We start from the raw sequence: 27,829 nt of genomic DNA, 5'->3' as shown, positions 1-27,829 counted from the left end.
AAATAAAAATTTAGTCCAATCTTGAATGAAAAAACAAAAATATAGGATCAGGAAAACTAGGAAAATTACCAAAAGGAAGCGAAACTTGAATTTTTGACAAACGTTTGAATGCAGCTGTTTTCGTGACTGTAATTCCTTTGACGGGGCGTGGCATGTCGTGGGCGCAGATGGTGCCATCGAGAATAACCCTTCAGTTTTCGTGCACACCTTAGAACTAGTACTGCAGCATATCCTAAAGGCATCAACGTAGGTTACTTGGAAGCTCCAGCGTTGAATGTAATATTAGAAAGGAAGACGCGGGTCTCGGGTCCGGGTCTAGAAATTTCAAGACCCGGACCCGGACCCCTCGGGTCCGGATCAGTAGTTTTGGACCCGGCGTGAAACGGGTCCTAAGACCCGTTTCTAAATTCGGGTCCGCGTCCGGGTCGGGTCTGGGTCCGGGTCACACCTGGGACCCGACCCATTGCGAGCACTGCACGTGGATCAAAAGTAAAAATATCCAAGTAAAAAAAATTGTATTTAAAAAATGTAGTCAATTTATTCCTATACTGACAATGTCAGGGAAAATAGGGTGGGTAAAATGGGTTTTAGCCACCCACCCCAAAGCCCCGTAGGTGGGGAAAATGAAAAAAATGGGGAAATACTTTTTTGAGGCAGAACGATTCACTTTTTCACTCTCAACTTGAAAGACAAAGTTATTTATACATATTGAATAACACGAGAGCACTATAAAATTATAGGAAATATAATTACTGACTCTCTTTCTGATATAAAATATTGTGTAATTTTTATTTTTACTAAACTGCCAATTTTAAACCTAATTAAATATTTACCGGTAAAATAAAAAATCGAGTGGTTTATTTAATAAACAGTAAGAACAGGGCAAAAGAAGGAAAATAAACTACCCCCAATGGTGATGTTGGTGCACCAACTTACTGTAAACTTTCCTACCCATTTTCCCCATTTTTTCTATTTTACCCACTGGGATTAAGTTCAAAAGGTGGGTAAAGTAAAACCCTGGACAATTCCAAAATCACAAATTTAATACCAAACTAGCGAAAGGCGGATTTGCCAATGGTTTGGCGGAGAAAATTGCGTCCAAAATGTAGGAATATGAGCCTCTCAAGTTAAAAAGTTTTGCACTTATTAAATTTACTAAGCGTTTTCCCTTCTCCGGATGCAAATATCTCTGCCAAACGTGCCGAGTGGGAGATCGTGCCTTTTGCAAATTTCTTATTAATTAAATTTGTGATCTATTTAAACTACATAATTTGGAGAATATTGGAGCGCATACGCTAGGAAAGTTTCATTGTAAGATGCAAGATAAGCAATGATCAGAACGTATCTGCCCATTGCTCTCATTAAGCAAGTCAATTTATTGACAAAATATGTTTGTAACGAAGCATGGAATTTGTTTATGTAAAGAGTACTTATTTAGCAAATGCTGATTGATGGATGGGATGAGATGACTTGTTAATTAAGCTTATCTAAAAAGCCATTTGCCAATCGAGTGAAGTAATCAAATGCATTTGGTCATTGATTGAGTGCCTAATTACTGCGTTACATCACAATCAGTTTGACAGCTGAACAGCCACAAATAATTGGTGGTGTATTTATCTTTGCAAATAAATAGTTGTGCATATCTTTTGCACGTTGCACTTTTAGAAATGCGCAATGCGAATAAGTCAAAAGTACGTAAGGAATGTTATTAACTTGTCGAATCACACGGTTAGAAATTCGGCATAGTCAACCAAGTATTTATTGGTTTGCCGGTATTAAAATTGTTACTGATTGGCATTCAATTTAAGTTAGTTCGTATTTTTTACTGATATTTAACACCGAGATGTTACTAGACCACTTTGCTAGGGTAATAAATTAATACCACGTGGTACGTATTAATTATTTTAGTGCTGGATTTCCTAGAGTGTATGGAAACATTTAGGGATGGGAATTCCTGTCATCATCAATTTGTCAATTATGCGATGATCAGGCTTATCCTGGGTTATCTTGACAATTGTATTTGTTGCTAATGCACCATGCCAAATTAATCATCAATTATTATACCGAATGACAATCACACGTAAACAGAGGATGGTTATGTATGCATGCATTTTACAAATTTTCAATAACAACCCGACTTACTTGAAATTATGGAATCTTGCTGCTGGTTAGGCAAAGGTCACACGGTCAGAAAAATGTTTTCGGCATAATTATTTTCAGAGTTGCGTTAAATAATAAGTGAATTATTTAAATAATAAATAATAAATAATTTTCGTTCCAAAAATTATTTAATTAATAAATAATAAATAACCACCAAAATTTTAATTTCATTTAAATAATAAATAATAAATAAGACTGTGGGTTATTTAGAATTAAATAATTAAATAAATAAATTATTTAAATAATTATTTAAAATTTAAATAATTAGTTATTATTGAGAAGATGCAGATAATGGAGAATTTTCCGAAACAGCAAAACAATTACCAAATATAATAAGGCGAAATCTCCTCGCTTTAGCGTTTAATGCACCAATTTGAATCTTATTGTTCAAAAAATTCAATTAAGGTGCATTTTTGTCAACATTACGACAAATTGTGCTCTGACAAAATATTTAAATACGGCTATTATTTAAATAATAGAAAAACCGTCAATTGGAAATTATTTAAATAATAAATAATAAATAATCATCAACAATTATGCAGTTTTAAATAATAAATAATAAATAATCAAGGACACTTATTTATTTTTAAATAATAAATAATAAATAATTTCCAAGCGTTATTTAAGCATTATTTAAATAAGAACTTATTTAAATAACGCATCTCTGATTATTTTACAAATTTCGAGGCGTTGAGACATATGAATAAATATGTCTTTTCATGTATGTACACTCTAAATAAGAGTTGTTCCAAATTCAACTAAGGTTGAGTAAAAAAAAGAGAATGACAAAACAATTAGGATTTTCAAAACGGTTGGACAAATTTTACAAAACTTTGATTTCCACTCTGTTTGGCATGTACAAAATATTCGGCAATTTTTCCGAATATATATTTTTTTGGTAAATATAAATGTTTCTGCATATACATAAATATATGTCATCCTAAAATATGTACACATTTATACTGCAAGACAAACCTCACAAATTTGCCGTACATAAATAGTTAAGGCGGACTACCGATTAGATAAATTGGATTAATAATTAAAGAGCACGCGAGGATGTTGTTAGTTTGTCATTTTGAAATATACAAGCTTTTAAATTAAAAATTTGCGTAAAATAAATTTTAAAAGTTTTTTTTTACACAAGTATTTATTTCGCGATTTTTGAAACACATATTTAGCCGGACTCTGCTTATAAAATGTGCACACCTCTCCAGAATTTGCAAGCGTTACTTCTCTCCACGTCAGCTGGACATATAAGGCTGCATAGTCTCCAATGTTGAGGCACAATTACTCCAAAAACCGTAACATTCAAACCACGGTTGAGTATTTTCTTTCAGAATGCAACACTTGTTCGTCTTCGCGCTCGTCCTGAGTGGCGGCGTCTTAATCGCGGTAAGTAAAAATAAAAATTGTGTTTCCCTAAAAGATTTCGTTTTTCATTAAAAAAAAAACTTGACTTGTTTAGGTTGACGCTCACGGAAGGTTCATGAAGGTGTGGATAATAAAATTATTGACAAGATTTGTTACGTTTTCTTGAAATTTTTCGTTTTTGGTGGTATTGTATATGGGTGTCTCAACTTCCCCTTGGTCCATTTACATATTCAAATTGCGATTTTGAAACCTATGTATGCATTCATCTCCGCTGGTTTGTTACAATAGAAAGTTACGAGTGTAGAATTTTGAGTTTTTTTTTTCTTCCATAAATATAAAATAGATAAAAAAATAATAATAGCGTAAAAATATTTTCTCATGGAAGAAAAACTCGTAAGTTTGTAAACCTAAAAATTATCGAGGTTTAGGCGCATTGAAATGTTCATATTGTACAAAAAACACGGAGATGATTAGGTTTCTAGATCTCCATTTGAATATATGGAACGAGGGAAAGTTGAGACAAGGTAGTTTAAACTCAAAATCCGCACGTGGGATTTATGATGTTTTTTTTAAAAATTACATATTAATTTAGCCTCCAAACCGTTCCTCGATTTGGCGTGTGCCCGAATTTGCTGGACAAAATCCACCCCCAAATTACAGCGATAACGAGCTGTACTGTGGTGGACTGCATCAGGCTGACAATCCAGGGAACAACTGTGGTAAGATGAGGTGACAAGGGTTAGATAAGACTTTAGAATTTGGACTAACAATACAGGTCTCCCAACGTATGCTCAAAGATTTGGACCAAATTAGCGTCCATCGATCACAAATACGATTAGAATGCGCAGAAAATTTGGAAAATACAAAACTTGCCCGACTTTTTGCGCGTTTTGCCCCCTTTTAAATGCAAATATCTTCGCATTTGGCGGATAGTGTCATTTGCAAATTTCATTCTAATCATATTTGTGATCGATTGACGCTAATTTGGTCCAAATCTGTGAGCATACGTTAATGAGACCTCCATTGTAAGGTAATATTGTAATATTGAAATAGGCGTTTGTGGCGACTCTTCGTCCACCTCAGCTCCACGACCGAACGAGATTGGAGGCACGTTTTACAGAGGCATCATCACGGGAGACTATTCGGCTGGCCAGGTAGGAGAAATTTTAGAGATTTGTTGTACGATCTTTTACATAAACTAGTATATGTTTATAAATAGTTAAAATTCAAATTTATTTACGAATGTATGTATGTATTTAGATCATCGATATTGAAGTCGAGTTGACCGTGAGCCACTTGGGTGCGATGGAATTCCGCCTTTGTACCAACCCACAGACCGAAAATCAGGTTTGTGCTCGGCAAAATTGCCAAATTTTTAAACTATGTATGTCAACTTTTACAACATTTGAGAAATATTTTTATGGAAAATTAAGTGACCAACTTAATTTTGTATACTTGCCAGATTTTGTAAAAGGATGTAAAATGATTTAACAAAGTTACATATTTTACCTAGCTGTGACTATGAATAACTATGAATGACTATGAATGATTATGCATGACTATGAATGACTATGCATGACTATGAATGATTATGAAGGACTATGAATGATTATGAATGACTATGAATGACTATTAATGATTATGAAGGACTATGAATGATTATGAATGACTATGAATGACTATTAATGACTATGCATGACTATGCATGACTATGAATGACTGTGAATGACTATGAATGACTATGAATGACTATGAATGACTATGAATGATTATGAAGGACTATGAATGATTATGAATGACTATGAATGACTATTAATGACTATGCATGACTATGCATGACTATGAATGACTGTGAATGACTATGAATGACTATGAATGACTATGAATGACTATGAATGACTATGAATGACTATGAATGACTATGAATGACTATGAATATGAATTGTCCATTAATTTACCCCATTTGCTGTATTCAGGCCTGTTTCAACCAAAACGTGCTCCGAATTGCTGGCGGTGGACCCGGTTCCGGGACGACCAAACTGCCCGCTGGGCCGACAGGATTGATGCGATCAAAGCTCCAACTTCCCTCCGGAGTTAGGTGCAACCACTGCATCATTCAGTGGAATTATCGCGCCGGAAATAACTGGGGTGACTGCGGAAACGGCACGTCGGCCACGGTAAGTTTTTTTTAAGTACGAACAATGCCACCTTGTGGAGCGAGGTATTAAAAAAATTAAACCAAAAATTAAATATCGCGTGCATACCTGTTCACTTTTATTCATGTGACTGATTATGATAGGGAGTGAATGAAAATGAATTTCTTGTGATTTGAATGAAAATAAGATTCAGTCATTTCATCGAAGTGATTGTGAATCAAATGATTTTTCACTCCTTTCATTTTTCACACCAAATACATGTTTAATACTTGGGGGGAAGTAAAAAATGAAGCCGGATGAAGTGAAGTGAAATGAGTTTGAGAGAAAATGAGTGAATTTAAGTGAAAATCTACACTCAGAAATCAGATTGATTAAATTTTGAATGAGCAAAGTTTTTTTGAAAAGGTATGTATGATCACATGACACTTAACTTTCCGCTTAGAAAAAATATTTTCCCGGACAAAGTTCTCACGACCGCCTATTTTTTCACTCCGTGGAGAAAAAAACGTGACAAATTTTACCCAAAAACGAAACTTTGCCGCCAATATTTTGTTTCAAAGGGTGCATTTAACTTGAACGCCATGTGATGCATATATAACTCGATAGAGAAGCCACGCTTGAAAAAGGGTTCCGTAGAAGGACGTATTACGGCAGTATTCATAATAATTAACGGAATGATAATTACTATTTATTTTTTATAGGGATGCGGTCCCCAAGAAACGGTATGTACCCTGTTCTAAATATTTTACATAGCTATAAAATCTTGTAAAAAGATTTCAACCTGGCCCACGCACAGGGTTCGGAAAACCCCGGGGTTTTTCTAGAAAAACCCAACCCCGTGCGTTTTTCCGGGGTTTTTGGGGTTTTTGTATATTTTAGGGCAGGTTGAACCAAAACTCCTAAAATTTTTTATTAGGAAATAACTTATTTAATATACAAATTTATCGTGCAATTTTAAGCATTATCATTTTTTACTTGGACTGCTGAATCGAAAATTCATGTTTAACATGTAAATCTGGAAATACATATGCAAGGATACTTTGAAATTCAAGTCGCACATAAAAATTCTCAAAACTGCATGATGAATCTAACAATTTAATTAGCCCTGATGTAAGTTGTAGTTTAAGGGATTTTGTTTCAATCTGCCTTAAAATCTTACAAAAACCCGCAAAAACCCGATTAAGCAGTAGGGATTTTCCGGAGATTTGATACTCCAAAATCCCAGCCCACAAAAACCCGGGGTGGCGAACCCTGCCCACGCATCCACTTGTGTTGAAAAACTTTTAAATGCTGCGACGTAATTTTTTGAATGAAACTTGGTGCTAAATGCCTGGACGGACCGGGGGGAAATCTTTTTACGCGATATTTTATCATAAACATCAAGCGCATGTACGGGAGCGTGTTGCACTTGTATATTTATTTTAGGAATGAAAGTATTTTTAAACATGCTAATATTTCTTAACAATTACAGTTCCGTGGGTGCTCGGATATCCGAATTCGTTAAAATATGGACTTTACACGGATTCAAATCGAGTTATGCTTCTTGATAAATATTTATGTATGTGTATTACACCTTTTCTTGCTTGGTTAGAGTAAAGTATGCAAATTTACCAAGATTTCTGTACCAATTATTTGCATGAGTAACATTTCAATCTGCATAATTTTGTAAGCTCATGAAAATCATTGCGAAACGGCAGTGAGAAAATTTTTGGATACAGTGTATTTACATATTTTCAGAATAAACTTCATAAAGAAAGCGTAGTTGAATGAATTTTGCATAGCATATTTTAAGGCACGTCCATCTACATACGTAAACGTCTTAATTCTTCATTGGGGTATTGAAATACATTCACCCAAACACAAAGTTCTTGTTACTTCAGTACAAATATGTATGAGTAGCCATTCTTAAAATAAGCCGTAAGAATTTTGTAAACAAATACTCCCAAAATCCAGAACTTTTATGTTTTGGTGCAGGCAAAAATATGGGTGCAATAACCTTTGTGTGACAACAATGTCCACCAATTTGGTAAAAAAAAATCATGTACAAATTTGCATTTCCGATAAAATTCCCGCTTCGTAATTGAAATTCGAACATCCCATTGCATGTAAATTCAGCAAAATTACATTTCCGGTCGGTATCTGTACCTCAGAATGTGGAGGAAATTATTTTCAACCTTTCAAAACGTGTATAATGACATGACCATGGCGTTACCGCGGGAGATTTACTGTGATTACTGGGTTGCGATTTGGGAGTAATTTTCCAAAGGGAAAATCAACTTGCGTGAAAGGAGGGATGACAAATAGACAGATACTGTGGGAAGGGTTTTTTGAGTATTTTGAAATAAATTTTTGCACATTCTAATTCTTTGCAATGTGATTATAGAGAATTAAACACCTTCATAATTTTGTGTTAGAGGGTTTTTTGTGCAAATTTGATCAAATAACTAGTAATTATTTTATGATATAAAATATTATTAGGGTCAGGGTATTCCGACCCCGGGTTTTACTGGGTTGGGGTTTTGGGGTTTTACTGGGTAGTAAATTAATAAAACCCAGCGGGTTTTACTATGTTAAAGGGGTTTTACTGGGGTTTACTAGGTTTCATTTAAAATTCAAATAGATAAATCAATAGAATCAGTTTGCAAGTGCATATCTAACTCGAATTAAGTAGTCTGACTAATATTCGGCGAATTCTATATTTATTTCGAATTTTTCTTTGTGGCCTAAAAGTCTCAACTTACAGCGTAACTTGGACTTTGGTCATATTAGTGGTTTTTGGGGGTGTTCCTGGTATTTTGCATTAGTTTTATGGTGAATCTTCATAAAATACATTAATTTAACAAATTAGTGTAACATTGTAATTTTTACTAGTTAACCCCAAACATAGAGTAAAACCCAGTAAAACCCAGTAAAACCCCGGGGTAGTTGTTTTCGAGGTAAAACCCAGGGTTTTTCCGAACCCTGATTAGGGGTTATGAAAAGAGAAAACAATATTTTTTACCGAGGTCTATTGGTCTCCTCCCGCAGTGGAGAAAAAATTTGGGTGGAGGCTAAAAGACCTCCTCCCGCACCATAGCAACAAATCCGTAGAGGTTTATTGACCTCCTAACGCAGTAAGCCCGAAAATTTTAGGAGGTCAAAAGACCTCCTCCCACAGTAACGCAATGTTTCCTAGGAGGCCAAAAAACCTCCATACGTTTTAAAAGGTTAAAACTATTCATGTATCAGATATTTTATTTTGTGTCGGAACAAAAAAACGTTCTTACTTTCAAAATTTGCCGTTGGCTTCGTGTCGTCCATTGCAATGATGATGTCCTTGAATCGAAAACAAATTAGCAAACTGGCATGTGTTTATTTTTTAAGGTACAAATACAAACCACAAATACTCCGATATGGGCCAGACTCCTGGATATGATTACTCTGATAATTACTATGGATATTTTGAGCACCACAGTGCGGAAACAATTGTACTCAAGTAACACGGGGATGTCGTTTCCTTCGCAAAAGGACCTTCATTTCCGTGTTTAGAAATGCCAGTTTGGCTTACAAGGGAAAGTCCGCGACTGCTATTCGAGTTCAGGGTACCCACTATGTTTTGTAGAATCTACTAGGACCCTAGATGAAGGATCCATGCATATTTACGTGCAAAACTCATATTTGGCGCCGTGGCGTGGCGCCACATTCGTCAAATTTGAATGTTTTTATTTTTAAAACCGGCATAACTTTTGAAGTCCTGGACGGATTTTCAAAAAAATTGATTAAAATCATCACAAAGGGTTCAACTTTCGATTTCCATCAAGTTTTTCAAAAAGCTGACATTTTCAAATTTGTGCTAAATTTCAAAATTTTCTTAAACATGTGGGTTTGTCGAAAAAATCGTAAAAGTAACTCAAAAATTAAAAAGTTTTTGTTTTTCATTTTTTTCTTAAAATTTCGACTTCTGTGATCATTTTGAGTATAAAATGTTGGAAATCCGTTGTCAACTGCAAAAGTCATGGGGGTTTAAAGTTGGTCGAAAATCCAGATTTTGAAGTTTGGCGCCACGCCACGGCGCCAAATATGAGTTTTGCACGTAAATATGCATGGATCCCTCATCTAGGGTCCTAGTAGATTCTAAAAAACATACTGGGTACCCTATACTCGAGTAGCAGTCGGGGTCCTTCCCTTGTTAGAAAAGCTTCGAAAAGTAGGGCGATTAATTCCAAACACGGGGAATTTATGTTTCCAATACGAAACTGCTTAGATATAAATTGCAGGTATGCGTTTAACTAGGTCACGAAAAGGATAAATATGTAGCTTACTTATTAACTCCACTCAGGACACAAAAGCTAATCAATTTCATGATGTCGCAGCTATTAAGAAACGTACCTACACTCAAATTCGTTCCAGTTAATGCTTTTGTCGACTAGTTCAAACAACATAATTATCAAAAACGGTTAACCTTCGAGACAACGCAAATCTATTTTTTATATATTCCGGGGAATACATATGTTAATTTTGATGCAAACACTCTGTAAGTTAATTTTAGTTTGTTTCAAGGAATCTGTTCTTCGGACAATATCATGCCGACTTCCGGCTGGATCTGCATTTTCATCTTTACAATTTCCACATCTTACTGTTGGTGCATAGTTTGGAGCGGGCTATTTCTAGACGCCGATCTCATCTTCGTATACACCACGGACGGTGACAGGTCGTTGGTCGTGGACACAAGTTTTTCATACGTTCAAATTGTACCGGTTGATAGTCTTTACACCCCGCTGCGCCACGGCATCTTTAATCAATCAACATTTTCAACGCTGGATATCACCAGATACTTAAACCATCTAAAAGAACAAGAGTATCCTGCCACAAAGAAATCAGGACGGCCTAAGGTTCCGTTTCTCAATTTGGTCGCGTCATTTACGCGGGAGAAGGATTGTAAAGACTGAATCCTTGAATTCGTTACGCCATTCCGATCTGAGTTCGTTTTCGGGTATACTGAAGATCGCCAAGGTTTATCTTTTCTTCAAAGGTGCCTTAAGGTTTTAGGCACTGTGAAACTTGTCGTGTTCGAGCATCTTATTACCACCGGTTCTTTGTATGTCCCATGTAGGACATGTGACACGATAGCTTTTACAAAATTGGAGAAATTGTCTTTACCAGGCATCCGGGAAGCTTGGGACGCTCATAATAGAGACCATCACAAATACGTCACCTATCTACCCATGCCAGTGAAAGGAAGCTGTGCCCTACTTCAAGATGGCCTTAGTAATTTAGGAGATTTCGAGTTTTGCCCTGTCGCTACAATTGCGGAAAGGTTAAATTTGACCCAGCCGGAATACAGGCACGGCTTTATGCTTCGAAGTGAGAATAATTTTGGTCTGGCATTAGCAGAATGGTACCATTATGACATCGCCTTAGAATTCTTCTGCTATGATGCTGCTTACCGATACATTAATTTTATAACTATTACCAAGCCGCCATCCCCTGCTGGTGGGGTGACAATTTTCTTGTCGCCGTTCGACATGAAGACATGGCTTTGTGTTTTGGTCAGTGTTATCTAATCATATTGGGGTGGACTGGACCTAGTCAGAATACCTGTTGGGTCTCCACCATCACGGAAACGATTATCACCGTATCCTGTATATTTTTTGGCCAGGTGGGCGAAAGTTCGAGAGGGACGTATCGTAAAAGAAGGGCGGCCAGTATCGTCCTCGTCTTATGGTTATTTGGGAATCTCCTCCGCATGGTTAATTATTTCCAGGGCTCGATATATTCATGCCTTGCTGTCCTATTCCCTCCTCACACCCCTCGTACAGTTGAGGAATTGGTCGACTTGGTTGAAGCTGTTCAAGACGTATTTGGAAATGTTAGGGAGCCAACGACGTTTAGTGAATCGAGGGCTGTGTCCCTTGACCTAATTTTGCCAGCTTTTTAACTCTGTGCAGTTGCCATGGCGAATGGCCTGGCTGTATTTGGTGCAGAACGACTTAAAATTTGGAAGGCAAATTAATTAACTCTATCAAAACCAATCTTGCAATTGGTCCATTTTAGCTACTGTGAGAATTGTCTACTCTTTGTGTATGTGAAAGTGACGGGATGCAAAAATTATGCAATTTTTGTGTGAAATTGTGTGTCAAATTCGAATGCGATTTTAAAATGTGGTCTTAAAATAATCAATTTTTGGTGGTTGGAAACGCGACAAGTTCTTTTGGCTTTATTTCTTTCCTCCTCCGATGTCCAGAACGTAATAATCTCATAATAAATCTCTCCTCCGTCTTCCAACCATTTTTCTTATCCCCTTTTCTTAACAAAGTCCAAATCTTAACCTAGTTCTTATATACATCCTTACATACATACAGTGACGGACAGAATTAAGCGTCCACATTATTATAATGCACTGACATTGGCATAGCATCTAAACTATTCATCCCATCTCAACCTTCTCGATATCCAATTGTAGGTCCCTTAACACTCTTTCAAAATCAGTAATTACATATTGTATTTCTACTGGGAAATATGAGAAAAATAAATAATGAGACTTATTTTTGAAAATTAACCGGACAAAATTGAGCGTCCAGTTGCAATTATTTTCGAATAAAGCTGAATAAATTAATTTTCACATTAGGTAAGTTTATGAATATAACGTTTAAACATTATGACACTAAATTTGATGACAATTATAGACTTCACATAGTCACAAATAAATTTCAGAGCCCACTTAATCCAACATTTGTATTTGGTCAAAATGAGGGTTTATCTCAATGAAAACTAAGCGGGAAGCGCCAATTAGCAAAGAAAACAAGTAAAACAATCATAGTTAATTAAAACAAAACTGGATCGATTAATGAAACAACTTGGAAGGGATTGCCACACATCGTTTCGCATAAATAATTCGGAAATTTTATGAGACATATGAAACTAAAATCAAGGTTGTCATCCTCTGCGATAACTACCGAAGTGATCACCATGTTCGGAAAAGAAGTTACCTGTAGTAGCTTCGAAAACATCCTGAACAAAGAAAATCTCCGGCGAAGTCATAAAGTTTGAAAGCTCGTCATTTCAACATGGTACGCGACAATAATAGTCAATTTTGCCCAGTGACAGATCCTTCCAGACTACTGTTTCTGGAACCCGATTTTATGGGGCAATGAATGAAAATTTTATGAAGTTCGATTCGATAAACGACGTTGAGTTTCGTTGCATTTAAATGCATCGCTTAAACATCAAAATCTGAATCAAACCCTCAAGCACAAGGGTGACACACATTATTCATTGGAGCTGCCAGAGATGACGAGCTTTCAAACTTCAGAACTTCGCCGAACATTTTCTTTGTTCAAGGTGTTTTTGAAGGTACTAGGCCTACCTTCTTTTCCAAACATGGTGGTCACTTCCGTTGTTAGCGTAGAGGCTGACAATGTTGATTTTATTTTCATCCGTCCTACCAAATGTCCGAATTATTTATGCTAAACGATGTGGTGCAACCCCCTCCAGGTTGTTTCCTTAAGCGACTCAGTTTTGTTTTAATTTATTATTGTTGTTTTATTTGTTTTCTTTGCTAATTGGCGCTTCCCGCTTAGTTTTCATTGAGATAAACCCTCATTTTGACCAAATACAAATGTTGGATTAAGTGGGCTCTGAAATTTGTTTGTGACTATGTGAAGTCTATAATTGTCATCAAATTTAGTGTCATAATGTTTAAACGTTATATTCATAAACTTACCTAATGTGAAAAGTAATTTATTCAGCTTTATTCGAAAATAATTGCAACTGGACGCTCAATTTTGTCCGGTTAATTTTCACAAATAATTTTAATTATTTATTTTTCTCATATTTCCCCAGTAGAAATACAATATGTAATTACTGATTTTGAAAGAGTGTTAAGGGACCTACAATTGGATATCGAGAAGGTTGAGATGGGGTGAACAGTTTAGATGCTATGCCAATGTCAGTGCATCCTAATAAGGTGGACGCTCAATTTTGTCCGACACTGTACATAATTTTATTGCATACATTGTACACTGTCGTTTTTATCGTCGTCACTCCATCCGGTCGTGAGAGAGGTGAAAGATCAACCTCATAAAACCAGCCAGTCCGTTATTTGACACTGTCTGGCCGAAGCAGAAAAGTATAAGAATGACATCATTGCTGCTGGTCGGTGGTGGTGTCGTGCAGGTTTGCAAAGTTGATGCTGACAGAGTTTACGCTGTTTGCGAAGCTCGTTGTCTGATTTATGCAGAATTTTTATATGCGAAATTTACACGATTTACAGGCTGCTCATACTACCTACAATTTACATATTCGAGACCGTTTCACAATATTTTATTGCCCCTCTTATTTTATTTAGAAAATTCATTACGTCAGAAATCCTTAAATATGTCACAAATCTATGATTTTCTGCCAGAAGTTCAGCCACCTAAACGGCATAACAACTACACATACTGAAAAGACGAGTAGCATTAGATCAAGAAAAACAGGCTTCGACTCGTGAAATGTGGGTGGTTCCTTCACATTTCCAATGCACTCCTTTTTAAAAAAAAGTCATTAAAAAAATTAACCGGATGGTAAGAGTTGTATTGTGTATATAGTTGTAGATACATACATTTATAAATATCATTGCCAAGTACGTATTGCGTAAAAAAATTATATACGATATACCAAGCATGTACCACTTAATATGAGAAATATTCAAGCGCTAGCACGAAAAAACTGGCACAACTTAAGCAAACCCGGCCTAAAAACGATGTTCAACCCTTTGATCAACCAGGAAACCCCAAATATCATTCGCAGTATGGAGAAACTGTTAACATCGAATCCAACAACTCTTTAAAGAGTCATTAAAAGAGTTTTGGACAAATTTAAGCAGCAGAAGACAAAACGGCATTCGTTTAACTAGCGAAACACCGCTAATCGCAGTTTCCAACGCCAAAAAGCTGAACGAGAACTACCGTGCTGGAGGTAGAGACGAATGTGAGGTTACAATCGACTAAGCTTTGTCAGGGTAGATGGCTGTAACGGGGCAAGGTCAGTTTGCTGTGCGTCGGGAGAAAATGTACAAATTAGAAAATACTTTAAATGGACTTTGGAAAAGTCTTCAGGACGAGTGGTTAAAAACAAGCCTTCAAAAGTGTCAAGAAGTGTTTTCATCAACGAAAGCGCGCTGCAGACTTGTAGCCAGAATAAGGGGCATCAGATAGAGCAAGTTAATCATCCAAAACAAAACATATGTAGCTGCGAAAAAATTGTCGAATTCTTCGCAAAATAAGTAGTACATGCTCTGTATGCATACGTGCTTTGAGACAGGGTTGCAGAAATCTCATCTCACCTTCATAAATCTCATCTCACTGAGAAATAATGAGAAATAGTGAGACATGAGAAATATGAGATATAGTGAGATTTGTGAGCCATACGATAGCGCCACCTAGCGGACGTGGTCATGAACTACAAGTTTATCTCATTATTTCTTACATTTCTCACTCAGCCCCAACTGAGATGTTTGATATAAATCATTAAATCTCATTAAATCTCACCAGGTGATATATACCACTTGCAACCCTGCTTTGAGAGTACCGGTGAATTCAGGCTTATTTACATGGCTGGTTCTGAACGGCTTAGAAGGGGGCAATAAAATCATGTTTCCAAAAATCTGCCAAAACACCCGCTTTTTATGATGAAAATATTACTTTAAAATAATATTTAATATTTTGAGAAACTAAAAGCGCGAAATTTTTCGATTTTGCAAAACAAGAGCCAAATCTGTTTAACTAATGACGTGGATACTCCCCAATGTGTTTAAGAACGGGTTTATTTTGGGTTGGTGGTGGTTTGGTGGTGGTGGTTGGATTTGGGGGCTGTACGCCACATGATGTCACCTTTTTGGACGATTTTTTTAAAATCTTGCGTATGTTGTAAGAATCATTCAAATACTGTGTGGGTGTGGTTTTTATGGGTGCGGATGGGGTAAGATAAGATTATGCGTCTTACCCCATCCGCACCCATAACAACCACACCCACACAGTATTTTAATGCAAAAGTAAAACGCGAGATTGGGATGGAAAACGGTGTCATGGGATAAATGCCAAACTAACTACTTCCTAAAACGGAAATTAATAGGATAAGACGAAATTGCACAAAATACTAACGACTGGAGGCTATGCATTCCAGCATTTGCTCAGAAATTAAAATCCTGTTGGTTATTGACCACCAATGCATATTTTTCGCATAAAAATGATATACATTATTGGGCTAATCGCTGAATTGTGTCCCACATCTCTATCAGCAAATGTATTTCAATGTTCAAAATTGTTGCTTAGACCAAAGTACAACTTCTAGTTTCCATTTCTGAGAATGTATTTCGAAATTCTCCTAAATTGAAAGGTTGCAATATTAAGGTACCATGACGCAACCGCTTGTGATTTTTATGATTCCATATATTAACCGTTCATAGCCCATACAAGAATTGATGGTTCTCATACTGGACCCAAAAATGTTGAATCTTCATTTCTATGTTCGTTTGAATCATTACTTGTCCCAATTTTATCAGATTGTGCCAATTACGACAGCGTCTGTGAATTTAACTTAAGGATGATACATTTCCACATTGCTGCATGGCACTGCAACCTTTCAATTTCGGAGAATTTCAAACTACGTTGTCAGAACTGGAACGTAAAAGTTGTACTTTGGTCTAAGCAACAAGTTTAAACTCCAAAATGAATTTTCTAATAAAGATATTGGCCAAAATTTGCCTATTAGTCCGACTATGTGTCTCATTTTTATGCGAAATTTGTGTATTGGCGGTCAATAACTCACATGATTTCAATTTCTGAGCAACTTTTTGAATTCCTAGTCTCCGGCCGTTAGTATTTGGAGAAATTTGGTCTAATCCGGATAAGTTTCTGGTTTAGGAAAGCATATTTTCCCGTTACTTCCTGTACAACGTTTTCCATCCAAATCTCGCGGTTTTCTTTGTTATGCAAGAAATTACTTGGCTATATTTTGTTTTCAAATTGGTGCAAAAAGTGTGATAACGTAACTCTGGAGGCAAAAAACAATGAACCGTATCCATACTTTTTTGGGACGAAATTCACAGATTTCGCGCTTCGCCCCATCATTACTTTTCCCGCTTCCGAAATTTCAATAAACGGCTGCCATATTCGAATTCCTGGGTAAATTTCCTATAAATTACATGTGCTACATTTGTGGGGGAGCGATGGAAGTGCCTAAAAGTTTCACTTACATTTTGGCATGGGCCACCGTATACTCACTTTTTGTAGATAGTGTATGCTAATCAATCCCGGATGTTGCGAGTAAAGAAGGCTAATTTAAATAAATATGGAGATACGTCACCTATTCGGAAAACAGACCTTTCTAGAGTTAAACCTGATAAGAATGGTTTACATAACAAAACACCTAATCAAATTAGCATAACTTCAATGAATTATGTATGTAAATAACCCAAACAAAAAACAGGTATGACGCAGATCGAACCGCATCACTGACTAAATTAAAAATCGGTAAGTGACCCAAATTGATATAAATTGAATATCTGAAGTATGAATATATACCCAAAGAACCAAATTTGCAGCTCCTGGAACCGAAAATGAGAAAATTCGTGTGCTCCGTTTACGTCCTTCTATACTTGGGGCACGTTGCGACAGGCCAGATTATCAAGAAATCTGACGCAACGTCGTTGGGTAAGCACGTTCGTTATTTACTACGCGATAGGAGATTTTTGTATTGATGGATTTGAAGATAACCCCACAAGTTTCATATCAACAGATACTTGTAGGTTCCACAAGTTCAGTGGATTAGCTGCAGTAAATTTATGTACACCTTCAAGTAGTATCAAGACACCTTTTTGGCTCGTTTAAACCTTAATTAAAAAACAGGGATGTGGCGTCATGACATGTCATTGACAAATTTACATTTTGACAAGTCATAAATGCCCAATTTGTTAGACAATTACAATTTTTGGCAAATATGATAAATTCAGAATGTCATAAATGTGCAATTTGTCTGATATTTAAACATTAGATGAATTGGACATTTATGCAATTCGAATTTCTCGAATGGATTGATTCTATATACGAAGGTTTAATTTATTGACAATGAGGTACTCCAAAGCACTCAATTACAAACTGCCACATAAGTGGGCTGTATTGAGACAAAATGTCAAATTTGTCCAATTTGTTGGTCATACTTGTCATAAATGTCGGACATATTGTCATCGTGACAAATTGTACGGTTAAATTGACAAATATGACATTTATGACATACATAAGTATATTCGCTTGACACGGACAAGCTCCATCCTTACTTAAAAATTAAGATTTTTTCAGGTTTTGATGATTATTGCACTATCCGAAAAGCATGAGGATATTATTAGTATAAATATTTTGAACGAGTCTGAAGTTTCCGGTGAATGTGTGCACAAAACTGTATCCGGTATTTTTTCATTCTTGTACATAGAGAAGTATAATGTCGATCCTGATTCCATTACCGTATCTGGATTCGCCTCTGGTGGATCGTTCGCTACACAGTTTCACTTTAGCTACTCAAGTCTAATAAAAGGAGCAGGAATTTTTGCGGGTTATGGTAATTATTAAAATATATGTATGAGAAGCAATTTTGTCAAATATATTTATACCTTGATAATTATTTGCAAAATTTCATAGGGCCGTATCTATGCGGATATGAAGGTGTCGAATCAATGCTGTCGTGCATTCGAGACCCCAATCTGGTCAACATGGCAAATTTACTGCAAATGGTTGACAACTTTTCGTCTTCCCATAAAATTGACGACATCACGAATCTCAATGGTTCCAGGGCCTATGTGATTGGTGGGACGAGGAATTTAGTCGTTAATCAAGGTTCACTCAGACTTTTAAGTGGGATGTATAAACATTTCGGGGCTAATGTTCTAGATCAGTTTAGCATTCCAGTCGGGCACGGAATCGTAAGTATTGGTAACCAATGTTTGTACAAAGCAAGGGATACCCTTATTTGTTACCCGTGCGATACAGTGGGCTGTGCATGTGGCCAAACAGGACAGCACATTTTATCTTGTATTTGAAGATGTGTGACTGGTTTTTCTTTGATGTAACATGAATTCAATTCAACAAATTTCCGACACATTGTATACAAACGTGACGGAAATACAAATAGTAAGTTTTATAATCCAGCCCGCAGCGACTTCCCAGGTTTTGTCCATTGTTGTAACATTGTACGGATACAAGTAAGGGCACATCTTTGTTGTGTATCTGCGATTATACGGTTATCAAGAACATATTAAAAATCATATATATTTATATAAACTACCTGGTAAACCTGTAACTGAAAATTTACAGCCGGTCAATAACGGCCGTGGAGCCGTATGCTCCGCAATTGCGCCTTGGTCCACCGGATATTTAAACGAATGTGGGTTGAACAGTGTTTTCCAAATGCTCAACTGGCTATATGGTGGTACCTTGGCAACTCCAAGAGCCGGAATTCAGATGACAGGGAGACTCATACCTTTCCCACAATCGGATTTCATAAAAGGGTCGGCTCATGAAATTAGCAGAGCAATGGGAGGCAATGGGCACATCTATGTCCCTATTGCTTGTCTACCTGAAAACAGGGTCACATGTCGATTGCACGTTGTATTTCGCGAATGTTCCGTTGGCCCTGACCCTCTCAAACGTTTCGAAGAAGAACAAAAATTAATTGCACAGTACGCCGAAGTAGCCGACTTAAACAATATCATCATGTTGCATCCATCACTTGAATTAATGCTAGTACCTACTTTCATGGCCCCAGGAAAACAACAATATAATGATTGCTGGGTATGATATTAATATCTATAGTTTTTACAAAACGTAATAAACATGAATTATGTACACATTTTAGGATTCTTTTGGTTTCACGGGTCAATCTAATTATGGTATGGGAGATATTTGTATGAAATATCGGTTACATAAAAAAGTCCCACTGATAAATCCAGTTGCCCTTCAATTTAAAACAAGTTAAAATTTAGAATAGTTGGATTACACGGAGTTAAGTGGAAAAAATCGAAGAAAAAGTCTGCCTTATTTTGTCAATATTTCGAATGCTATCTCCCATTCGTTATCAAGACGTTTGTTTATATCCATGAATTATAGTCCGATAAGATTAGTAAGACATAAGGATATGTTACAAACCGCACATGTAGTTAAAGTTACTCATTACTGTATTTCTTTGGCGCACAATAACAAACATATGTTTGAACACACTAATGTGTACTTACATAGCGATACTACGAAACTAATATTAAACTGTTTTGTGCACAGCAACTAAGGATGGAGCTCAGGCAAGTGTAGTTTACAGAATGATACAGCGCGTCCTTGGAGAATTTTAGGTTCTCTCAGATGTGTCAAAATAGTGCAAGGTAAGATGAAAAGTGTCTAACGATTTATGAATGTAAAGGAATTTATCAATGATTTTGACTTTGGATTTATTATAAGTAGAGAAGCCTCCAAAATCTTTGAGTAGCAGGAGGATTTCTTAGGCTGTTCTGATTGGCTTGTAATCGCGTCTTAATTACGTGTGTGAACCATCCTTTTCTTTCTTTGTTCTTGTATAGTGTATATAATAAATGCAATTAATACAAAATCAACTAATCCAACTATCATATGTCAAGTTACTTCATATATGTACCTAGTTTCTTTAAATATCATATTTATAGGTTTCATGTGGGAAACCCAGCGTCTTAACATTGCAGCTTAAATCTTGAAACTACAGACACACTAACTTTGAAAAGTTAGGCAAACCCACGAAAAATCCTACAAATCGATATGCGAATAAGGTTGACGTAGGAAATTCACACGTGAATACATTTGCCGGTTTGATTTCTGTTCTGGGAAACTACTTACGCAAGTAACATGGTTCATACTCATTTCAAAAATTGGATTCATGTACCAAGTTGTCATTTTAAATGTACAAAGAGCTGTTAAAACCATAGGGAATTCAATATACGGTATAATAAACACACGCTCAGCAAAGTGTTTGCTGAGCAAATGCCTGGTGATGGTTTTTCCTTGTAATGACATGTGTCAAATGATTGAAACAAACTTAATGAAAAAGCTAAAATTGAAAATGTCTGTAAAACGTTATTTGACATGTGTGCAAACCCCGGAGAGTCTTATTTTCAGCGTGTACGTAAGTGATAAAAAATTAAAATTTGTATGTATATATTTGCCTGCATACATTAAATGGAAACGCATTTTGCTTTAAATTGCTGATTCTTTATTTTTTTTACTAATAAAGGCTAAATGTGACTGTATTTTGGAGCCGGTTATGTGGTTGTGGTTGTTGGTGTGGTTGTCGGGGCGACGGTGGTGGTAGATGGGTTCAAACTTGGAAGAGGAATCCAAAATCCGGGGAAAACTGGAAACATTTTTGTCTAATAAGTTATGCACTTCGTAACCCGTTAAATATCTGGTAGAGTTCCTGTACATATATACTCGGTACTGGGATTGATTTGGTTATAACGTATGTATAATCGGGTTCGTAGGACATGCTAGTTTATACCGGAGTGGTAAATTTTTCATTACCATAATAGTATTAAACTAATAATGTTAAGACTGCCGGATGAGGTATACTCTTAGAAACCAGTGTTAAATTAATACCAGTACATATTCATATATGACTCTACCAAAGTGGTATTGATAAGTAATACAATACTGTGTAGTAATACCTCGGTATTAACGTTTTACTATGTCGGTAGCAAATTTTTGCCGACTGATATAATTTCAAAGTCAAGTTTAATACCGAGACCTGTATGACTATATCGGATTTCTAGCAGTGTATTTTACGCACGTATACATACGTCCTCCAATTACACTCTTAGAAAAATGGTATTGAATCATCACCGCGTGGAAGGCATATATGTATGACTTAACCGGCGCGGTGATAACGGGCATCACCGTATAGTGAAAAGTGTACATCGCTATAGTGATGAAACTCACCACCCAGAATAAAACCATTACCAGCCCGGGGAGAATTTAGCACGAAGTCAATACCATCCCGAAGGGTATACATGACTTCACCACTTTGCTAAGAGTGTACTCAACCCTAAAACTGATTGGACGCAATGACAAAATTCATACACTGTTCAATTTCGGTAAATTTGAAGCATACAAAAGCATGTATGCACTTTCTAAATATTTGTATGCTTTTCTATAATTCAAATAGTTGGATTTCACCGCCACTTTGCCAAGAGTGTAGGAATGACTCAACAACAGTTTCTAAAGAGTGTACTAATTCAACTACAAAGATTAATTAATAACTTACACCACTTTGCTTCTTTGCCCTTTCCAGCTTGCTCACCCTGAGAAGGAAACAAATTGTGTTTCAAGCGGTTAAAATATATATATGTATTTATGGTTTGTATTTTAAAATTAGACCCGTTGTGTATGTATTTCTTAGCAAATTAACAGTAAAATTATGAAATACTCGCGTTCTTGCCATAAAGTTGGAATTTAAAAATGCTCCTCGTTTAAAAAATCAAACCATAAAAAACTCACCGCTCCATGGACTGAAAAGAGGGATGCCACCAACAAGGCGAGGATTGGAAGGAAAATCTTGGAGAATTTCATCGCGTCGTTTTCTTTAATGCTGCTGAATTTGATTCTGAACAATAATCTGTTCCCCACTTTTGGATCCTTTATATATAGAGAAAAAAGACAATAAAGAATCATTGTTTTGTTCGAGTTAGCAAATAGTTTAAGCAAACAGAGGTAAACGGATGAATCGATTTCTCGGAAGGGGACAAAGACTAAAATTTGGGTAGTTTCTAATCGCGAAATAAATGCAATTGTGCAAATAAAGATGTAATGATTACGACAATGAATGGGTAATTTTTTAATTGACGAGTGTAGTTAATAAATACTGAAAATTGTGAACTTGTCTCGATTCATTAAACAAATTAAAGTACTAGAATTGACATTCACTAACCTTACCTAATCATTGCTTGCACAGATGTTTTGCTGCACCTGAGCAAGTTGAATCTCACTGAAATGCTACCGACGTAAGCAAACATTATTATTTGTGCTGCCATGTAAATAGATACAAATTGATGAATTGTTTAACAGTACAAACAAAATTGTGTGGTACTTGAACAACTGTTATGATTATCCTTAAAAGGAATTACACAGTGATATCCTGCGTTTTTAATGGCTCGTATAGCATCCTTGGCTACATTACACAGCATGCTACTTACCTATTCTCTGGAATTTTCTGTGGTTTCCCGATAAGTTCAAGATTGTTTAATCGAATTAATATTTCACTAAATATGTACATACGCTGGGGGACGAGCTATACTCGTCCATCTTCGCTGGTCCCCGACCCAACCGTGCCGAGGGCATCACGGAACGCCTCCATCGAGCGTACATATAAATATATACCAATTGGTTCCAGCCGAGACTGGACAGTGGCGGAGGAGCCTAGGAGCACTCCACATCTTCCAAATCTGTCCTCAACTCGTACATACTTTTCAGGCAACCACGCTTCCCGTGGTCGCCATCTTCTCCCGGCTCTCCCTTCATTAAATACATACAAAAGAATATTTAAGAAATCAGCCTCAAATCAAATAAATTAAACCTACATTTCCTATAATTGTAAAAGTATCTGGTGTGAAAACAGTGTGTGCAAAAAGGCGCCTTTTTGGGAAAAAATTCATGCCTTTTTGCCGTTTTGCCCGTTCCAATGCCGAATTGCCTCTTTGCGTGCCTTTTAGCCCGTTTGATGCCGTTTTGCCTTTTTCCGTATGTTTCCATTGGGCATTACCTGTACTATTAAAAAAATTTACTATTGACAAGAAAAGTGATAAAAATGTAATTAGGTTTACATTTCGGTTTTTCTAAAACATGTCAGCCTCTCACTTCTTCACAAATACCCCACAGGATCATATACCTACGTTCTCATGAATATTACGAATATTTATGAATACATATGTGTACACCTCAAGATGTGTATTTGTTTAGTGGTGTCGACAATCATCCAGCTCGACCTAATTAACAAACTTAAGATTAATTGTACACATTGCTTCACATGTCGGCAAATCCTGTGAACTGTGAATATGTAACTACGAAAGCATACGTTCGTATTATCACATTGCCCAGATTTTACCAAAAAGGCAAAAAGGCATTTCGGGAAATCGGGCATGGCCAAAATTCACATGCCCAATAGGCAAAAAGGCATTGTAGGCACGGCATGCCTTTTTGCCCTTGCACACTATGTGTGAAAATAAATTGTTAGTATTTTGTCAAGGGGACAATAATTTGTATGGTTCGAGTCGAATTGAGACAGTACGTGTTAACTATTCGTGAGTCCAATCCCGGTCGTGGTTTTAGTTGGCCATTCCATTTCATAAACTGTGTCAAAGTTGCTAGCCAAGTGAGTGTACAAAAAAAATATGTCCTATCTGAAGTTGAGTCCCTCGTGACGATTAGAAGGTGACGGAGTGACCTCGTAAAGCGACGCCGTGCCAGCCAACCAGGGAACGCCCCTCTGACTATGCTTGAGTCATACGCTCGTTCATCTCAAGAAGTAAAAAAAATTCTTTGCGAAAAACAGAAATTGGATAAGATCTCGAAAATAGATGACGACGTCGTCAACCAATTAATCGGGTTCCTGAAGCCATTCAGCGAATGTGCTGAGATATTGAGCGGCGACAAGTACCCCACTATTCATCTCGTTGCACTTTGGCATTATAAACTCAACCAGCACATTGATGTCAGAGCAGACGATTCTTCGGAGATTAAATTACTGAAAGAGCAATGTCGACGATGCATGCAGGAGTATTTGAATCTGGAAGACCTGCATTACATTGCATGCACGCTTGATCCACAGTAAGTTTAATTTTAATTGGTGTTCAAGAATATCCGTATTGGAAATTGGAACTCCTTACTAAGTAATTAATGTAATTCCTAGTTATAGAAAACTAACCTTCGTTGAAGAGGAAAAGCGGGAGCGAGCAGTTGGCCAACTCAAGATATTGATGGAGAAGGAGAGGGTTGAAGTCCCTGTAGATGAGTCGACGTCGACTGCTGATTCAAATCGTGATCTCGAGCCACCCTCGCCAAAAGTTGGTAGATTCATTGACTTACAAGATCCAGATGACAATGATGGAGAATTGAGCGAAATCGACAAATATTTTGCGTATAAATTACCAAAAGGTAGAAAATTCTTAGTTCTTTTTTGGCAAGCCTGTAGACGTAATTTGATTACTATTTCTCAAATTGCAGAATCAGAATTTGACATTTTGTGCTTTTGGAAAAGTGCAAAAGAGTTTCCAACATTGCAAAAAATTGCGAAATGGCTTTTAGCAGTTCCTGCGTCTCAAGCAAGTGATGAGCGTGTCTTCTCCACCATAGGAAAAGCAATCAATCCCTTGCGGACGTCGTTGAGTGGAGGAACACTTTCTCAACTTACGCTTATTCACAAAAATTTTTAGATTTATTAACCATTCCAGAGTATTTCTTACTATTGAAGTTACAATATAAATCCTTAGAAGTAATATTTAGTTCATTTGACGAATTGGATTTTGAATAAAATGTATTAGTAAACAGAAGATGGCATTGGACGTCCAATGATAAACTTTTAATGAAGAATAAACGGCGCCATACAAATTGGACATTGTTTTGTGACTGCAACAGGAATCTCAGAAAATGGGATGTTACGACCAGTTTTAGCATCAATTGATGGCAAGCTGTCAGCGTACTGTGTCTTTTTTAGGGATTTCATGCACTCGGAACAGTTGCAGTGTCCACATTGCAAAACCCATTCTTTAATTCCATCGCATAGCGGGCAGATGAGCTAAGTATTCAAAAAAAATCTTAATTAAGGGAGTTTAACTTCTTTTTTGTTGTTTCCTCACCTTATTTAAAACATCCTTGTCTTTTATTTCAGTCATAATGTCCTTCCATTTCTTTTGCAGGACTGACGATTCTTTTTGCAACTTCTCTGCATCCATTGTTTGAAAGAGATAGACATATTTTGTAGTCAACTCTAAAACATCAATTTACGGCTTCTTTATTTTCGCTTTCTCGACAGCAAAATCCACTGGACGTCCATTGTGTCGTTGTACCGCAGTGGTCAGCCACTGTATAACCTCATCCGTCTCTCTTTGCAACTTCGACAAAATTGTTTGAGAAATTTTCCGGTTGTTTAGAGCAACATATCCCTTGTCAGTTAGACGGCGCTTTATTTCGTTGAGATCAAGCCATCGGTCATGCGATAGAAGCACCTCCAAGTCATCGGGGAAGATTGATTTGAACTGAAATGAATAAAACAATTTTAAAATGTATATGTACAAAAGATGATATTGTCAAAACTATTACTTTCTTGACAATCCAACCAAGTTCACGAACCATATCCTAGCTACTGGATATTTGTAAATTAATATGTGTCAATAACTCAATCATCTCGTTATTGCTATCGACGTCGATAGAAATATGACGGACACTTTCTAGTGAATCCTCCAGATCATCAAATATGTCGTGCAATCTTGAAGTTTCGTTTTGAACAAGCTTTAACTTGAAAATAACAAACAAAAAAATTAAATTTACAACTTTGAATGAAAAAAACCTTTTTTAAACGAATTATTTTATTTTTATGCCAATTACCAGTGGGAGGGGACCTTCACAGGTTTTTTTCCACATAATTTATTTTCGTTGAAGGGGTGGATTTTTTCTGACTTGCACTAGTTGCCCAACGGAATTTTTGAATCTCTCTTCTTACCGACGAAGTTCTGTCGACGTCGGCAGTGCCAGGACTTTTGCAGTCCCTTAAATGGTTGGTGGGATCCCTACACTTCCAGCACGAGTTCCTCATTTTGCTAAAATTTAATGGATAACAATTAAACAGATCATTTATAATTATGTTATGGTTAAACAAAAGAATATGACCAAGATATATACCAAGATAACAATACCAAGATTTAGTGAAAAATGCAATTAATTTAATTCGGTCGAATGGATGATGGATAATGGATGCCATATGAGATTAGGCTTCCAGTTTTTTGTTTATAAATGGCGGCTTCGTGGGGCGAAATGATACTTTAATTTAGAGGAAGAACGCATATTTTTAAAGTAGTAAAAATTAAGTCGGATAAAACATGGGATTCGGGTGGGATGGATATTTTTGAATTATCCGAAAATTCGGGTTCGGGTCGGATGGATATTTTTTTCCCAAAAAAATTCGGGTTCGGGTCGGATTGATTTTTTCATTTTGGATTCGGGTCGGATGGGTATTGTTTGTCCGAAAAAATTCGGGTTCGGGTTGGATGGATATTTGGTATCTAGTACACAGTTCGACAAACAATTGTCGATCCGGTTCGGCGAGACCATGAAGTAAGGTGTGGTCTATGAATGGTCATTATGTGCACTTTGATGGATATTCTATGTACTTGTGAATAACGGAAAACTTTGATGTTGAATAATGTGTAAGAGGCACAAATGGGCACGTTTAATTTTGATGCTAAGGTGCAATTTATTATCAAGAAAACTAATTAATGGTTTACAAATGATACCGAATTGACTCTCAAATATATGTATCAATTTAATTGACTGACGAATGACTTATTGTGGTTTCCGGGCTGGCCTGAAAGTGTGGAGCAAGTTGAAATTGCTGGGTAATGTGGGCAAGAGAGAGGAGTTTCACAATGCATTTGCACACATGGCAAATATTAAAATGAGACCAAATTACACACGTTAGTACTAAACAACTACTTATTATCAATTATTCAGCCCAGGTTATTTAAAACGTTCTGCGTGCTTACTCCACCGGAACTCGGTTCCTGTCATCCTTTCCGACCAGGACGGTCTGGTAGATTTTGAGACCCTTAGACTTAGAACCAGCCAGCGCTGTGGCATACGTGACCCGAAGGGCCCGGACAAGCTTGGGTCCCACCAAGGCCTCCATCTCTTCCCGATTATCGTCTATCATCTCGATAAAGTGTTTAGCGCATATTTCCGCATCCAAGGTAAAGTCCTGTACGTTGGCTATATGGAAGTAGCGAGTAGAATACGCGACAAACTCGTCCAGTCCGCCGAAGTAAACCTGGCCGAAGTGGTATTTACAGGGAAACTCAAAAAAGTGTGGGATACCCGGGTCCACCGCGTAATGTTGGAGTAGAATCCGACCAC

General features: G+C 36.7%; 3 protein-coding genes and 1 long non-coding RNA gene across 5 annotated transcripts; 3 read left to right on the top strand and 1 right to left on the bottom strand.

Annotated features, from left to right (window-relative positions):
• Positions 1 to 3,396: 3,396 nt before the first annotated feature.
• On the top strand, positions 3,397 to 7,301 carry LOC110861402. The gene is made up of 8 exons (XM_022110507.2): positions 3,397 to 3,552; positions 3,626 to 3,652; positions 4,124 to 4,250; positions 4,585 to 4,685; positions 4,792 to 4,878; positions 5,508 to 5,708; positions 6,389 to 6,409; positions 7,159 to 7,301. The coding sequence occupies exons 1-8, from the start codon at positions 3,499 to 3,501 to the stop codon at positions 7,189 to 7,191; spliced, it is 651 nt and encodes a 216-aa protein (XP_021966199.1). The 5' UTR covers positions 3,397 to 3,498; the 3' UTR covers positions 7,192 to 7,301.
• A 9,928-nt stretch (positions 7,302 to 17,229) lies between these two features.
• LOC110861403 lies at positions 17,230 to 20,302 on the top strand. Of its 2 annotated transcripts, none has more exons than XM_022110508.2 (7): positions 17,230 to 17,359; positions 18,135 to 18,260; positions 18,341 to 18,621; positions 19,013 to 19,489; positions 19,554 to 19,587; positions 19,973 to 20,070; positions 20,150 to 20,302. In XM_022110508.2, exons 1-6 carry the CDS (start codon positions 17,266 to 17,268, stop codon positions 20,038 to 20,040), a joined length of 1,080 nt encoding a protein of 359 aa, XP_021966200.1. In that variant the 5' UTR covers positions 17,230 to 17,265; the 3' UTR covers positions 20,041 to 20,070; positions 20,150 to 20,302. The 2 variants fall into 2 exon arrangements, with proteins under 2 accessions (XP_021966200.1, XP_021966201.1); XM_022110509.2 differs by having other exon boundaries at positions 20,147 to 20,302.
• A 602-nt stretch (positions 20,303 to 20,904) lies between these two features.
• On the bottom strand, positions 20,905 to 22,353 carry LOC110861418. Its single transcript, XR_002549051.2, has 3 exons — positions 22,208 to 22,353; positions 21,975 to 22,011; positions 20,905 to 21,068 (listed from the first exon to the last, which is right to left on the bottom strand). It is a non-coding gene; the product is annotated as an uncharacterized LOC110861418 (long non-coding RNA).
• A 519-nt stretch (positions 22,354 to 22,872) lies between these two features.
• Positions 22,873 to 25,254, top strand: LOC110861422 (zinc finger BED domain-containing protein 1-like). Its single transcript, XM_035844659.1, has 3 exons — positions 22,873 to 24,532; positions 24,615 to 24,859; positions 24,929 to 25,254. The coding sequence occupies exons 1-3, from the start codon at positions 24,198 to 24,200 to the stop codon at positions 25,135 to 25,137; spliced, it is 789 nt and encodes a 262-aa protein (XP_035700552.1). The 5' UTR covers positions 22,873 to 24,197; the 3' UTR covers positions 25,138 to 25,254.
• The last annotated feature ends 2,575 nt before the right edge of the window (positions 25,255 to 27,829 follow it).

This window comes from Folsomia candida, unplaced genomic scaffold, assembly GCF_002217175.1.
Source record: "Folsomia candida strain VU population unplaced genomic scaffold, ASM221717v1 Fcan01_Sc041, whole genome shotgun sequence".
In the NCBI taxonomy this organism is placed as follows: Eukaryota; Metazoa; Arthropoda; class Collembola; order Entomobryomorpha; family Isotomidae; genus Folsomia; species Folsomia candida.
This window is presented reverse-complemented; position numbering and strand designations above follow the sequence as displayed.